The sequence below is a fragment of the Cheilinus undulatus genome, linkage group 22, assembly GCF_018320785.1.
Source record: "Cheilinus undulatus linkage group 22, ASM1832078v1, whole genome shotgun sequence".
Taxonomy (NCBI): Eukaryota; Metazoa; Chordata; class Actinopteri; order Labriformes; family Labridae; genus Cheilinus; species Cheilinus undulatus.
The window spans coordinates 7,769,752-7,786,535 of record NC_054886.1 but is presented as its reverse complement, the minus strand read 5'-3'; the positions used below and the strand labels follow the sequence as shown (position 1 = coordinate 7,786,535).

The 16,784-nt window shown below is 40.4% G+C and overlaps 1 protein-coding gene across 6 annotated transcripts in view; it reads right to left on the bottom strand.

The window, feature by feature from the left end:
- The window catches only part of sorcs2 (sortilin-related VPS10 domain containing receptor 2), a 543,426-nt gene that overhangs the window by 369,379 nt on the left and 157,263 nt on the right, over positions 1-16,784 (bottom strand). For all 6 annotated transcript variants that reach the window (XM_041779627.1, XM_041779628.1, XM_041779631.1 and 3 more), the window contains exon 2: positions 12,129-12,196. In XM_041779627.1, coding sequence (XP_041635561.1) covers positions 12,129-12,196 — 68 coding nt within the window. The remainder of the gene's footprint in view (positions 1-12,128; positions 12,197-16,784) is intronic.

Genomic DNA, 16,784 nt, shown 5'->3' with positions numbered 1-16,784 from the left:
CACGTTTGTAATAATGGAATAAATGTGAGCATGTGCACAGCCAGGACTAAAAAAAGCAGATAGAGGAGGGATCAATGTAGGATATGAGCCTGCAGCCAGTAAAACTCAAAGTAACAGCTTCAAACATTAAAACAAAGTAAAACAAAGACTGAATGCAGCACTGAGGGGGAGTTCCAGCATTTGTATTTATTCCTCGCCCCATATTTTTAACAAAAAGACTTTAAAGTTAAAAAACAAAGTTGGTACTGCTGCAGAAAAAAGCTTCAATAGAACAGGTTGCAATTGCTGCAGCAAAATGCATGCAAACAAGTGTTACTGATCAAGGAGCATCCACTCTACATGCTTGTTTCCTCCTGACAGGCTCTGGTTGTAAATCTGAGTGTTAGATGATGTAGAACAGGCATGAAAGTGGGATCAGTCTTCTTATCTAACCTGTGGGAACCAAGAAAAGAAATATATTTTCCAAAAAGGAAAGAAGTTCTTCAGTATGTGAATATAACACTTGTCATAGCTTTCATGTTGCATCAAAGTCATGGAAAAAACTGGAAAGGTTTCAGTTTAAGCAGCTAAAAAATCACAAGTAGGCAAACCTGATAGCCATCTAAAGAAATTCAATAACAGATCAGAAGCCATTGACAACTGTGAGTCTGGAAGTGGTTACAAGGTTTCTAAGGCTTTGGGACCCCAGTGAAAGCCATTACCCACAAAGGGAGAAAACTTTGAACAGTGGTGAACCTTCCCAGGAGTTGCCGGCCTCCCAAAGTGACTCCAACACTCCAGCCAACCACAGTGAGAGCCACTATCCACAAATGGGGAAAACTTGGAACACTGGTGAACCTTCTCAGATGTGGCTGGCAGACGAAAATTATTCCAATGTTCCAGCCAACCATGGTGAGAGCCATTATCCACAAATGAGGTAAACTTGGGAACATGAGTGAACTATCCGATGAGTGGTCGGCCTAATAAAATGACTCCAAGAGTGCATCGACTCACCAAGGAGGTCACAGAAGAACCCAGAACAATACTAAAGACAAGCCTATCTTGACTCAGTAAGGGTCAGAGTTCATGATTTAACAATAAGCAAGAGACTGGGCAAAATGGCCTCCATGGGAGAGTTCCAAGACCAAAACTGCTGACCCAAAAAGAAGTCAAAAGCTCATTCCATATTTAACAAAAAACATCCTGATAATCCTCAAAACTTTGGGGAAAATATTTTGTAAACTGACCAGACAAAAGTTGAACTTTCCTGTTCCATCTGGAGAAAAACTAGTACAGCATTTCAAACATGGTGGTGGTAGTGTGATGGTCTGGGGCTGCTTTGCTGCATCAGGACCTGGACCACTTTAGTGATGAAATAATGAATTCTGCTCTCTACCAGGTTGGTGACCTCCAGCTCAAGTAAAAGGATCCCAAACATATCAGAAAGTCCACCTCTGAATGGATTAAAAAAAAAAAAAAAAAAAAAAAAAAGAAAGTTTTGGAGTGGCCTGTTCAAAGTCTGGACTTAGGTGCAGTGGCATGACCTTAAACAGTTCGTTCATGCCAGGAAACCATCCAATGTGGCTGAATTAGAACATTTCTGCAAAGAAGAGTGGGACAAAAATCCTCCACAGTGATGTCAAAGACTCACTGACAGTTATAGCACAGTCTTGCTTGCAGTTGCTGCCACCAAGGGTGAAACAACCAGTTTTTAGATTTAGGGGCAGTAACTTTTTCACATAGGGACGGGGGGGTTGGATGCATGTTTTTATCTTTGTCTGATACAAAAATGTGTTTGATGATCTGAAACATTTTTGATGGTTCTGCATTTACAAGAAAGAAAACTCAAAGCACTAGTTCTATTAATAAGTATACTAGGAGTTGTTGTAACTCATTCATAAGTTGTTATCAACCCCCACGCTTTAGAGAATGTTTCAGTAGTTGATATCTCTGTAAAAATATGTACATTTAGTACTTTAACTTCCAATTTTTGAAATACTATTCCACAGTACAAGAAAGAGCTTTCTCAGCTCTTTGTGTAGCATTTTAATCCTCTAAAAACTCAAATATGTGGCTCTTACTCATCTAAAGAATCCACAAAATCTTTAACAAAAATAAATTTTTCTCTAAGTGAAATCCTTATTTAAAAATGACTTAATTTACTTTGTGAAACACTTCATCATGACCCAGTTTCCTACAGGAATCATCAAAGCTTCGACTCCCTCTATCATCACTATCTATCATCTCTGATTGCTCTGTTTCTTCAAGGCACAGATTTCAGGAGTGGGTTTGTGATAAAGATAGAGAACATCTATTCTGGGTTTAAGTTTGTACGAAGAGGGAAAGAAAGGTGATAAAAGAGGAGACAGACAAAGAAGGAGGAGATGTAGACGTCGAGCTGTCTGATGAGCTCTGCTCTCTTTCGATGTTTCCCCCCCAAAAAATCAAGCAAACATCAAATTTCAGAAACATAACACACAATACACACTACCAGCCACTTTATTAGGCACACCTTTCTAGTATTAGGCCTCCTAATAGACTGCCTTCAGAAACGCTTTAACCTTGCTGAGGTTGATTTTGACCAGTTTCCATATATCAGAAATGTCTTTCTTCTACCTATCTGCATAAAAACTAAGAATGATGGTTCCTACATACTCCGCAAATACTAACACCAAAAACATTCACATTTCCTGCTAAATTTAATGCTAAACTGAGGTGTTATTTCATTGAAATGATGCACACCGGTTTTTAACACAACCCCAATTCCAAAAAAGTTGGGGCGCTATGTAACGTAAATAAAATCAGAATGCAGTGATTTTCAAACTTTCAAACTTTATAAACACACATCAGATGTTGAAACTGAGACATTTTACTTATTATGAAAAATATTAGCCCATTCTGAATTTGATGGCAGCAACACGTCTCAAAAAAGTAGGGACAGGGCAACAAAAGGCTGGAAATGAGCCAGATTTTGCAACTAAATAGCTTAATTGGCAACAGCTTAGTGACATGGCTGGGTTTATAGGAACATTTTAGAAAGGCAGTGTCCCTCAGAAGTAAAGATGGGCAGATTCACCAATCTGTGAAAAACTGGGTCTAAAAGTTGTGGAGCAATTTCAGAAAAATACTTTGAATATCCCACCATCTAGAGTACATAGTATCATCAACCTGAGGAAATCTCTGTGCAGGGGACTAGGCCAACATCAATACTGGATGATCTGCATTAAAAACAGGCATGATTTCGTACTGGAAATCACTGCATGGGCTCAGGAACACTTCCAGAAATCATTATCTGTCAACACAGTTAGCCGTGCCATCCACAAATGCAAGTTAAAGATTTTTCATGCATAGAAAAGGCCATATGTGAACACAATCCAGGAACACCGCTCATTTAAAATGGACTGAGGCAGAATGGAAAACTGTTCTGCGGTCAGATTAATCCAAATTTTTTTTTTTCAACCAGGCCAGCCTGCAGTCCAGACATTTCACCTTTCACTTTTGAAGCATTAGAAAAGAAAAATATCCAGCAAAGAAGACCCAGGACTATTGAGCAGCTAGAAACTTACATTAGACAAGAATGGGACAACATTTCTCTCCCAAACTCCAGAAACTGGTCTCCTCACTTCCCAGACATTTACAGACTGTTGTTAAAGGAAGAGGAGATGCTACACAATGGTAAAGTTGGCCCTGTCCCTACTTTTTAAAGATTTTTTGCTGCCACCATTGAAATAAAATGGGCAAAAATGACGCAGCATAGACAATGGTGACAATTTACACTATTTTTCTTTAAAAACAATAAAAGTCTGGTCCATATTGACATGATAGCATCAAGCAGCTGCTGCGGATTTGTCAGCTGTACATCCATGACGCTGATCCTTTCCCCTCATCCCAAAGGTCCTCTATGAGATAGAGATCCTGTGGCTGTAGAGGCCAAAGCACCATGAACCACTCATGTTTTACACACCAGTCTGAGATGGTTTGAGCTCAGTAACATGGTGCTTTATCCGAAGAACAAGATTCACAATGCAAATCATATTTGGTGTTTCAACTGCTGATTAAAGCTATGACATTTCAGCTGCAGCTTTATAAAATAGCTTTTTTATTTTCTTATTTATGTTTGGTTCATATATATTTGCATTAATAAATATAAATGAAACTCTGTGGATCTGGTTGATGGGTCAGTTTAACATATCTGACAAACCGAGTCTGTATGACAGACCTAACACCAGTATCTGTGAGTGTACCATGTTTAATCTACTGTACTGGGAGAACTGGCCTGTCAGATGATCTCTTCATCCATTATGGAGCAGCCGCACCCCCCTTACCCTCAGCGCGATGGCTACCAGCCCCCCTCACCTCTTCAAAAGATGTGTGAAGACAGCATGAATTATGAATGCCCCCTCCCCCGATTCTCATACCCATTCCCTGTTTCTGTGAGCGTTCGATTACTGCAGGAGAATATGGGTCATATACATGTATGTAAGGGTTCTCATGGATAAACAGGGTTTAAAGGTTAAAATGATGAAACAAAAATCAGAGCGGTTTTCTTATGTTCACGTGGAGGTCCGTTTCTGAAAAAAATCTTCTCTAATTGTTAAAAAACGCACTTTTAAGGGCAGAGTTGTAGAAAATTGCAGCCTGCTTCCGATATCTCATAAAAGAAGGACTCATGATGACTGATCTTAACTGATTGGCTGGGAAAAATCTTCCCCTCATAAATGGTTCCTTGCCCCATTAAGGGTTACGATATATGAAGGAGTGCATGTACAAAATGACTCGGCAATGTCCCCCAGTTAAAAGGAGAGTATTTACACCATTAGCAGTTTATTTATAGTTACTTTACTACTGTGTAACCCGAAATTTCCACATAGAACAACTGTGCCATGCACCGAAGCGCCGCAGGTTTGCTCCGACTGAAGGCGAGCAACCTCGCCTACTGGAAGCAGAGATCACATGGAGAACTGTGAGTTCACGCAGGAACAGTATGTCAACAGTGGATGATTTTACCTTTTGGGGTTAATTTGTCATCCTTTCCAGTAATAGTCCACCACTGGGTGAGTACATTAGGAAGTTAAAGCCTAAACTTAACCACTTTTCTTTCCCTATGCCATTGGGTTTGTTTACATTTGTGACTGCTGTGCATGCAGACTGTTCTGTGCTCTCATTGGTCAATGTCACTGAAAGCTTGGAACATTTTGTAGTGGGCAAAAAAATCTTTCATTCAAGACTTTCTGTTGGGAGGTGACTTAAACATATTCTTGACTGTTGTTCAGTATGACATACAGTCATGTGCTTAAGTTTTTTAAGGGCTCTAAGGATTTTTCACATGGCCTGATGTGCCATGACAGGGGTCAAGAGGGGTGGTGGCAGGGTCAAGCTTGACACATGTCAGCACACATGTTGTGTCACTTGGCTGTCAAGGTCAAGCTCCATGGCATTGCTTCTGTCTGGGCCTCTTCGCCCTGGGTTGTACGCACAGAGACCGTCGACAGTTTTCATGCCCTGGGGACATCAACAGCACAACCAGGGGCTCATTGCAACTCTACTATCTGCCAAGACAGAACTATAGGCCCTGTTTACTCACCACATCCACGCCGTACTACGCCCTAAGGGTATTATCTTGTCTTCAGATGATTTTCCCATTAGTCCTGGTAATGTGCAAAGACATACAGATCATGACCGGGGTTGTGTCAATCCTTTATCCTGCCTGACGGTGTCCTCAGGCAGCTTACTTGTCATTAAATGGCTTATTCTTTTTTTAAGATTTATTTGGGGTTTCTTAGTGCCTTTATTCAACAGAGGACTACCTACACAGTAGTGTTGATGTTATTTTTTATAACATAATGATGGCATCTTGTGGTAGTCAGGAGCATTATTTTCTGTTCTTAAGTATTTTTACCTGCACTTCTTGTCTAAAACAGAAGCAGCGTTATTTGGCATTCCCGTGGTCCATTACTGCGCAGTTGAGCGTAGATTATTTCCTTTCTGCATGCTAGAATGATGTCTACCAGTGAGAACAATGTTTACCATGTTTATGTCGACTTACCTGCTATTTTTTGTACGTTTTTTTTGAGTTTATGTGATGCCAGTTGAAGCAGCATCCAGCTAACAGATAAGCTAATGCTAACATGCTAACAAGCTAGCGCCACCTCGCTAATAGGCTAATGCTGTGCAGATTCATGTTTAGATGTCTTATTTCATTTTTTTGTAGAATATTAATGGAGCTTTTTGTATTTTTTTGCAGTTTAAAATGAAAAGTATACTTTGAAGTAAACTCATGAAATCATCAATATTGTTGTGGATGACTTTGGGGACTGTTTGGCTGGTTGGAAGTTAGCGAGGTCTTCATATTAGCTATGGTGCAACTACTTAAAATCAATAGCATGTGATTAATGCAATTTAAAAAATCATATTCAGTCATTTCAGAGCTTAATCGAAGGCTGCTGTTTAATACTGACAGCCAGAATAGTGTTATCTGCCCAACACAATTATAAAGACGCTGAAGTGTGGAAGTTTCTCTGTTTTTGGAAAAAAGCATGCCATCTCAACCCCTTAGTCCCATATCAGTTTTATCTGCCAGTATTTTGTTTCGTCCCTTTTAATTTCTTAAACTCTTATGAAGCAGGATTATAATCTATCAGGTAAAACACATATAAAGTAGGATTTAGCCCTTTGGAGCATTCAAAGTAAGGACAATATCTGTTGGCCTGATAATGAATGAATTATCATCCAAGTCAAAGTCATCCAAAAGAACTCTCCAGCCTCATATTTGAAGCTCTACAGTCATCTGCAGATAAGAAACTCCTTCTCTGAGCCCTCACCACAGCGAAGTCTACATCTGCTCCTTCAGTTGGAGGATCAGAAAGGTTTACTGAGTATTTCATAGCTTGACTCGGAGCAACAGAGTCTTAAGAAGAGTTTATGTCAGCCGGGAGTCATCACGCTGTTTGCTAAATCTGTAGCAAATCCTCACTGCTTTCCCTAATCTACAAACACCTTTCCTCCGTTTACTTCAACCTGGATCAGAATTTGATCTACTTAAGGCAGGAGTCTGGACCAGGTGACTGTAAGACAATATGGGATAAGACTAAAATCTCATTTAAGCTTCTTTAAGAGAGTATGGTGGGACTTTGTACTTCTCCAGCATCTGTCACTGTGAGAAAATTAATTTTAAAAACTACTTAGAAAATCTTGTGCTTCGGTCAGATCCCTCTACAGTGCTACAAGATAATCTGGAATAAACCAGGACAGAAAAATGCATACTCAATTTTTTTAAAGTGCTTCTTGCTACTTTGAATAAAGGGGCAGAAATCTGCAGGAATGTGCATTTATATGTCAGTGTGCTGTGATTGGGTAATAACCTACACCTTTCATCTACGGCCACTGTTATATCAACAGCAATGCTGCTAGTGGAAAGTCTGTTTGACCTGAGCTAATTTAGCTGTGATTTATTGTCGGATGACAGAAATTAGCCCAGAAAGTACAGGTGGTATTAAGAAACTTAACTAATGTAATCAAACACAATGCTGACACCAAACAGCCTCTTAGACCGTCTTCTGCTCCTCATCTTCCAGGTTATCCCACAGAAATTTCCACCTCGGCCCACCCACAGTAGTGCCCGGACCCCTGACAAACCTAGAAAATGGGCCCTCCCCAGCTTTATTGATACATCAATGCATGTATGCTGGATCAGTAGCATTGGAGCTAGCATCCTAACAGTTATTCAGTTTTAGAGCTGAAAAATTGGGCTCTGATGTTTGAATAACTTATTTCCACCACACTTTAACCTGTTTTGATTTCTGTTTCTGCCCTTTCTTTTTCATTTTCTTTCCCACCTTTTTCTACTTTATCACATTGTAGCCATTTTCAACAGCTTTTCACCATTTTCTTGTGCATTTTTTGTCTAATTTCTGCAACTTTTAACCAATCTTTGCCCTTTTCAACAGATTTTCATCTTTTTTTTTGCCCCTTGTTACCTCTGATAAACCACTTTTTGCCACTTTTTAACAACTTTTAACCACGTTCCCATCAACCTTTTGATTATTGTTTGTCTTACTTGACCCATATGTGTCTCTTTAAACCCCTTTTTGCCACTTTTTAACCACTCTCTACCAATATTCCAATGTATTTTGTGTACCTTTATCCTTTTCTTGATCCTTTTCTGCATTTTTAACCACTTTTGAGCCAATTTTCACCATTTATTACCCCTTTTGCCTCTTTTAACCCACTTTTGCTCATTTGTTACAACTTTTCTCCATGGGTCCTTAATAACTTTTGTCTCTTTTTTGCCCTACTTGTCCCATGTTTGTCTTTTAATCACTTTTTGTTGCCACTTTTTAACCACTTTTCACCATGTGACTTCTATTTTTTTAATCTCTTTATGCCTCTTTTAAGCCATTTTTGCCATGTTTTAAGCAATTTTCACCTTTTTTTTTTTTGGCCCCTGTTTGCCATCTTTCTTATTACACGTCACTTCAGGTGATGGGATCTCTCCATTAGGAGGCAATGACAGCGGTATTTCTTCTTAGAAACTCCTCTGAATTCTTTCATAAGACTTTGAAATGGAACTTGTTTGCAGCACATACATAAGTCTAGCTACAGCACAGACACAGGCACACAGCAGGACGTTTAAGTTTTCAGCCTAGCCTATCTTTAACTCACTTCAGGGGTCCAGACCTTTAACTTCTGATGTACACCTCAGCTAAAGAGAAAAAAACAAGACACTGCAGCTAACGTATTAATTATTGACTGGATTTTAACACAGCAGAGCTGCTAGACCTCAGAAGAGTTAAAGACAGAAAACCTGTTGCTAACAGAGCTAAGAGCTCTCATGGATAAATCTGAGTCATCCTCAGGTAAATCTGCTTATGCTGCCGCATGCCTGCTTCAAAGACACATCACCTGCGTGGTGAAGTGTTCGGTGGTCCTTGAGATGACGCTCACTTTTCCTTCATCAAGAGATTAGTTCTCACGACACAAGTGAGAGAAGGAGGAAGTTTGGAGCTCTTTCATCAGTCGTGTTGAAGAGGACTCTGGTCCAGTCATAACAGAATGAAGGAAAGACTTTAGGTGTAAGAGGCAGAGGCGAGAATGGAGCCAAGACAGACGTCAAAATACAGAGATAGACAAAACTCTCCACAGAACACTGAGAAACACAGACATAGAACTAAATGTGGTGAAATGAGCTGGTAACCTAACACTCAGCAGAGCATGGATCAGTGTAAGAGGTGTCTGGAGCACATCTTATTTAAACTTTGGACATATGGAGAGGTAAATACCTGAAGACTGTGACTGATGCAGATGCTTCGACATATGTTCTTTCATGATGGCCTATAGAACTTTTGCAGTCATAATTTTGCATTTGTCTACCATCCTTTTGAGACAACGCTTACTCCTGCCACTCTTTAATCTCTTTTTATCACTGTTTCTGCCCATGTTTTCATTTCTTTTCCCACTCTATCCCATTGTGGCCATTTTCAACAGCTTTTCACCATCTTCCCATTGATTTTTTGCCCCTTTTTGCCTCTGCTAATCAATTGTTGCTAGTCATTCTCCACTTTTCACTATTTACCCATTCATCATTTGCTCCTTTTTGCCTCTCCTGACACATTTTTGCATCTTTTAACCAATTTTTGCCACATTTTAACCACTTTTCACAATTTTTTCCCCCTTCTTGCCCGTGTTATTCAGTTGGTACTTTTAACCGATTTTCACCATTTCGTGACCCATTTATGTTCCTTTAACCCATTTTTGCCACTTTTTTTTTTTAAACACTTTTCACCATGTTCCCTATCATTTTTGTCCCTTTTTGCCTTCATCGACTGATTTTTGTCCCTTTAACCCATTTTTTCCCACTATTTATCCACTTTTCACCATGTTCCCTTACATTTTTGTCCCTTTCATTACCTTAGTTGGCCCATTTTTGTCTGTTAAACCCATTTTTTTTCCCACTTTTTAACCACTTTCCACCATGTTCCCTTACATTTGTTGTCCCTTTTGCCTTTCTTGATCCTTTTTTGCATTGTTTAACCAATTGTATGTACTTTGATTATTCCCCCTTAAAGTTATTTAAGTTCCCTCTACTTTTTTTCTCTGGTATCCTAACATTTGTGCACATCATGGCTTAGCTATGGAGTCTGGCATTTCTCTCCAAATTTTTTAATCAATTTGCTCATGCACATTGTAAACATTACCAAAAAAAGGGCTGGTCCTAACCCTCAAATTCTACATTTTTAGCCTATCTTGGCAATTCAATTGCACATGTTTTGGTCCATCTGTCCAAACTAGAGACAGAATTCAGCTCTGCTTCACTGGGGATACTCATATGGGGTTAAATAGATAATATAAAATAATATATGATAGATAAATGCCACAAGATGCAGGTTTACGGTTAAAAAAACATATGAAAAGGTTCCAAACTGAACCAGAACCAGAATTGACTGCTTGTGTGGACTATGATTGCTGTCTGATTCAACTTTTCCAGATTAGAGATGGAGGCTTTTTGCCTGAACATGTCTCTACTTTAAGCACTCCAACCTGGCTCAAATCTTTCCCGAAATTCTGCAATTTGCTAGAACTTCTCTATAAAAAATTGCTTCCTGACGTGACATCATCTGCAAACAACCAAATGGAATGGACTCCATTGCTTTGCACAGTCTAACTGCATCAGAATAAATTGATAAAAACTAAAGAAACAACAATGTAAAAGCCTTCATGTAACAGCAGGTTAGGCAGCTGTGAGACACTAACTATAGTGTTCAGCACAGCTGCTTGCAGAAACACCTCAATTTCAGAGATCTACCTGATGTTTTTACCCCTTCAGACATGACCGACTGACAGATACCCGCTCGTTTGGGTCGAATCCACCACTCTGACTAACAGCCACAGATTGTTTGTTTTCTCTGAAAGTCTCTACAGACCACCACCAATCCGGGCCGGCCTCCATTATCTCAGCCTCCGTTAGAACTTTTCCTTCCGTCTGAGCTGTTAACTTTCCCCCGGTGTGAAACCCTGGCATCTTGATCTACGCCACCTGACAGGGCGAGACGGCGAACCCATTCATCTTGGCCCATCTTCCCCGTTTGATCCAGCAGCCCTGGGACTTCAAAGCCTAAAGGCCAGAGGAGTGAGTCTGTCCACGCTGACAGCTACAAGGACCTGAGGTACACCCCACACATACAGCCTTTAGAGAGCCTGGAGCACAGGGCCTCATGGAAACATGCTAATGTCATGCTAATTCTGCTTTTTAGGCAATGACACCGACAGGCAGCCGGCCAATTAAGGTTCAAATCAGATTAACTCAACCACTTATTGTGCTTTTTCTTTTTAAAAAAGTGGGCTGTCCAGTCATGAATTTGTATCATTCTTATGCTGCAACAATTAAAACATCAACAAGGGAAGGAGAAAATATGTGCATTATTCATATCGGTCCTCCAGGGAGACAGGCAGTCAGAGCTAATGAGAGGCTGAAGCTTTGAAGTCATGGAGCGCTCACTGAGGTGAATGGCATGAATTAAGCACCACCATCAGACGCGTTTTGCTGGGTGTGAATGCCTCCTAGACGGCTAATTTAAACCAGTGTTATGCTCCCAGTCTTGTCTATTTTCTAAGTTTTTATTAGCAAATAGGAATATAATTAAATTGCCTTGCCCTTATCTACGAGAAGGACACGCTCAGCTACATTGCAGCACCCCAGGAGGTGTAAGGAAGAGGAAATTAATATTCCATAAGAATATATGCAGCCTCAGATAAATCCTGAAAAAGAGCAGCATGGCTGCTTTCCTGACCAAAGAGACATGTGAAGTGTTCTTGGCAAAAGCGCCTCTGCTAAATAGATCAAGCTCTGCCAGCGTGACCGACCCCTCTCCCTGCCACTGCCGGTGCCCACCGTCCCGCCCTGTGCCGTGCTGATATCCTATCTGCACAGACAGATGCCCGCTCCGGCCTCACAGCGCCGCTCTCCGGTCCCCTACTCCAGTCCTGCTGATGTTCTGACCGCCCTGGCACTCTGTATCGCCCTAGTCTCTTCGAGGAAGCGCGGCAGAGAGACAAGCCAACATGTGCCAACCTCGCCAGTGGAAGGTCAGCACGAGTCTGAGGCCAGACATGACATGAAGACATCCAGCAAGATGGTGTAAACTTTGGCCTACCTCCACAGTGAGCTCTCCAGCACCTTGGTGGAATCAGCGTGGTAGTACTTGGTCAGGATGAGGATAACCTGCAAGACAAGACGGAGAGGAGAGAAGCATTTAGACATGAGCTAAGTAACGGTTTCAGAAATCGTTTGGGAGGAATGCGAGCAACTAAATGTTTAAGGTGTTAATTTGAGCCATCTAAGTCCAAACCCATGAAGCCATGCTTCCAGTGGTTTAAAAATTAAATCTTTTCTTAAATGATTATACAAAAAGTTAGCTTAAGATACGTTTGCAAAGCTCACTTTGCTGGTTCGCCATAGATACGGATGGTGGAGATATGTAGCTAATGTAGCTAAAGCCAAAGTCACAAAGCAGCTATGTCTTCTACATAGGTTTGTTATCTACATGGCTATGTCAACTTTAACTATGTTTGCCAAAACTCACTTTGCTGGAGCTGAATCAGCTACAGATGGTGGAGCTATGTAGCTAATGTAGCTAAAGCCAAAGTCACAACGCAGCTATGTCTGCTACATAGGTAAGTCATCTACATGGCTATGTCAACTTTAACTATGTTTGCCAAAACTCACTTTGCTGGAGGTGACTTAGCTACGGATGGCAGAGCAATGTAGCTAATGTAGCTAAAGCCAAAGTCACAACGCAGCTATGTTGGCTACATAGGAAAGACATCTACATGGCTATGTTAACTTTAGCTAAGTGTGCCAAAGCTCACTTTGCTGGAGCTGACTTAGCTATGGAGGAAGGAGATTTGTTGCTAATGTAGCTAAAGCTAAAGTCACAAAGCAGCTATGTAGGCTACACAGGTAAGTTATCTACATGGCTGTATCAGCTTTAGCTTTGTTTGCTAAAAGGTCAAACTTAACTACATTAGCTTGTGTAGTAACATTTATTACGTAGCTACGTTAGCTTTAGCTAAAGGTGACAAAGCTGAAGTGAGCCACCATTCATGTAACTAATTCTAACACATAATTTGATCCTAGATCAGACCCCTGTCCTGTGTTCTGTTTAATTTATTGAATATTTCCTAGTCTGTAATATTTGCAGTCAGGTTATTTCATGACTTTAACTGCAAAACATGTTTTATGAATAAAGTTGAAAAAAAAAAAAGATCATGAAAAACCTGATTCCATGTTTTTATTTTCAAAGTCCCAGAACTAACAGATCACATCCAGAGATGTAACTTACATGTCACCTTTCTATGATTTGTTTAGTCCAGTGGTTTTCAACCTTTCCAGCCTGCGACCCCCAAAATAAAGGAGCCAGAGACCAGGGACCCCCCACTGTACCTGAAGGTGGTTGAACACAGCCACAATCAAGAATAGTCATGTGCAGACAAGGCCGCACATAAGGGGGGATAAATGGGAGCGCTTTCTGGGACCCAGCCAAACTGGGGGTCAGCAAAATGATGGTCCACGCTACAGTTAAGTTGCAACTGCCATATTTAATATTCAACCTGAATAAAAACAATTCTTAACAAAGCAACAAATATCTTTTTCATTAATTTGTGCCGTAGTAGATAGTCTTAAATCTGCTTTGTTTTTCTTAAAAACAGAATAAAAATGGATTGAAAATAGCTAAAATGGGTTAAAATGGCAAAAAATGATGGAAAAGGTGGTGAAATGGAATTTTAAAAGTAGAAAAAAAGTGTTCCAAAAATGCCAAAAAATAGATAAGAGAGGCAGCAATAAATGGCAAAAATATGCTTAAGGAGTGGTGAAAGGGGATTTAAGTGGCAGAAATGGGTGGAAACTCTGGTGAAATGGGATTTAAAAGTGGGGAAAAGTGGGTTAAACTGGCAAAATGGGATAACTACGGCAGAGAACTTGGCAAAGGTGGGTAAAACTTGCAAAAAATTGGGCATAAAAATAGTCTAATGTACTTAAAATGGGCAAAAAAGGGTGAAAATAGGTAAATATCCATAATAATGGGTCAACAGAGACCACAATAGGCAGAAAGCAGCAAGAACTGGTTTGGAAGTAGGAAAAACAGTCAGAAAAAAAAAGTCTGGAAACAGATTAAAAATTTAAAAAACGGGTTAAAATTAGCAAAAATTGGTGAGGAAAAGTGATGAAAATGTGTGGCGATTGATAGTGACAAAATTGGGTGGGAAAAAAACATTAAAAAAATATTGTTTTTTTTTTTTTTGTCATCTGGTGACTCCCTCTAGGTGTCTCGCAACCCCAAATGGGGTCCCGACCCCAAGGTTGGGAACCACTAGTTTAGTCCACTATACAGAACCGGTGTCATAATCTAACTCGCGTTGAGATTAACTGATGACACATTAAACATTCTTCTACACTGCTCACTTCCGGATTTTGAAGAGAAACTAAACCCATGAGTTTAACTGTGTTTTTAAAAAAATTCCTTTAGACCATCATGGAGAGGGATGGGAAGGAGAGGGAATAAGACACACTCAAGCCCTGCCTACTGTCCCTTATCAGCCACATCATTCAGTCTATGCTGCTTTTTAGACAGGATTGTTAGCCATGATGTCATAACCATTCAAGGTAAACTTACCACTAGCAATCTGAGTGTGAAATAATGATAAATGTACTCCTTTTTTTTGTTACTTCATGGGTCTTTTGCCATTATTGGAAAGGACAGCCGAAGAGAGACAGGAAACATGGGGAGAGAGAGTCAGGGGAGGAATGCACCAAACAGAGCCAAGACTGGTAATCGATCCCACGACCAGTGTGTTGAGGACTGTGGTCTCAGCATGTTGGCACCCGTGCTGCCAACTGAGCTAAATTAGCCTTTTGAGAAAAACATGCTTTATTTGCAAAATCTGTCGAAATCATTATATTAACCTCGATCTTTGAGTGTCACAGCAAAGTCTCTGATTGGCTGATACTGCCTTAATGCACCAAACATTTTGAACTTTTTTGCCGCTATTGTAGAGAAAGGACAGTAGACAGAGTCAGAAAAAGTAATGAGTGAGTGGATAATGCCTAGGTCTTCTACAGCCCAGTTATTTTTTTTTGTTACAAAAGATGGTCTAAATGGTGAAAGTAGACATTCATTCATTTTCTACACTGCTTATCCAGTTCAGGGTCGTGAGGGTCTGGAGCCTATCCTAGCTGTCATTGCAGTCAGTCACAGGGCTGACATGTAGAGACAAACAACCAGGCACACTCACATTCACACCTACGGCCAATTTAGAGTCACCAGTTAACCTAACGAGCATGTATCTAGGTGGTGGGTGGAAGCCGGAGTATCCAGATCCTATGCATGCACAGGGAGAACAAGCAAACTCCACACAGAAAGGCCCTGACCAGGAAACAAACCAGGAACCTACTTGCTGTGAGGCAACAGCGCTAACCCCTGTGTCGCCTAGCAGCCCAATAGAAGGCATAATTTTAAAAATATAAGTTTGTATATTATCCACTTTATTTTAAGAAAAAACTGGTTTATTTTGGATCTCATTCAACAGCACTACATTACCCACAACCCTAGTGTGTAACAGTAACATCTCATTAGCAGTGCCACAAATATGAGCTGTGGGCTGCTATGAGCGAAGCTAACAGTCCTAGACCATTAAACCATCACATTAAGGCCAACAAGTAAATTCTAGCAGAGACAGACTACTTTACAATAAAGAAGGTCTCTACAAGGTGATTCTGCCACATTTATTATGGGCTAATCAGAGCGACAAGACAAGATGAGGTAGCAGACATGAGCAGCTCCAGCGCTAGGCCCAGCTTTCCAGGCTAGTGCTCCAGTAGTGCTTGACCAGCAAAGTTTCATACAGAAGCAGGAGACGTGCAAAAACATCTTCCATGCTAAGCGAAGCTTTCTTTGCGCTAGTTTTAATAAAGAAATGTAGTCCAGTTTTGACTACGCTGGGCTTTTCTACAGCTACATCCAAGCTAATTGCTGCAGTGGTGTTAGCCATTGTATACACCACCCCGGCTTCGACAGAACAATCTAATCCACCTGTGATAACTGCAAACTCACTCCAAAGAGTGTTAACATCTTTTCCATCATGGAAAGCTTTCTGCGCAGTTCTTTGCCAGTTCTGATAAAACCAACACTCTACTGTAGCTACATCAGTGCTAACAGCTACACTGGTGGCAGCCACTGCTAACCACACACAGTACAACAAAACCTGACCTGCAGCTACTATCTCATTCTCCTTAAATGATGCTGATTAGTCCAAACTGTTTTCAGTTCTGCACAGATGTTGCGGATTGGAGCTTTGCAAGATGGATTTGCCTGATGACAGAGATGGAATCTGGTGAATCAATCTGCTTTGCAAGGTTACTGTTAAAGTTAAACATAGGTGTTCTTTTCCATCTGAAAATATTGTTTTTCTTATCTATTTTCATCGTGGGGGTAAACATCACTATCTGGGAACAAAACTGAGTTTAGGTTCTTCTAATCAATAACTGTAAAGCACCAATTATCAGTAAATAGCTGAATGAATGTGATCATTTTTTTGTCAAACATTTTAAATAAATCTCTCCTCTGCAGTCATTTTTCATTTGTAGGAAACTCCATCTGCACTGCTGCAGATTTTTATGCTGAGTGCGTTTGAGGGTGCTTGGAAAAACGATCACCCTGTACAAATATCTGTCATGTGCCACTTGGATTTTTAAAGAGAGCTCACACTGTGATTTTCTCAGCATTTCTCTGCTCTGTGTGTGCAAGCAAAAT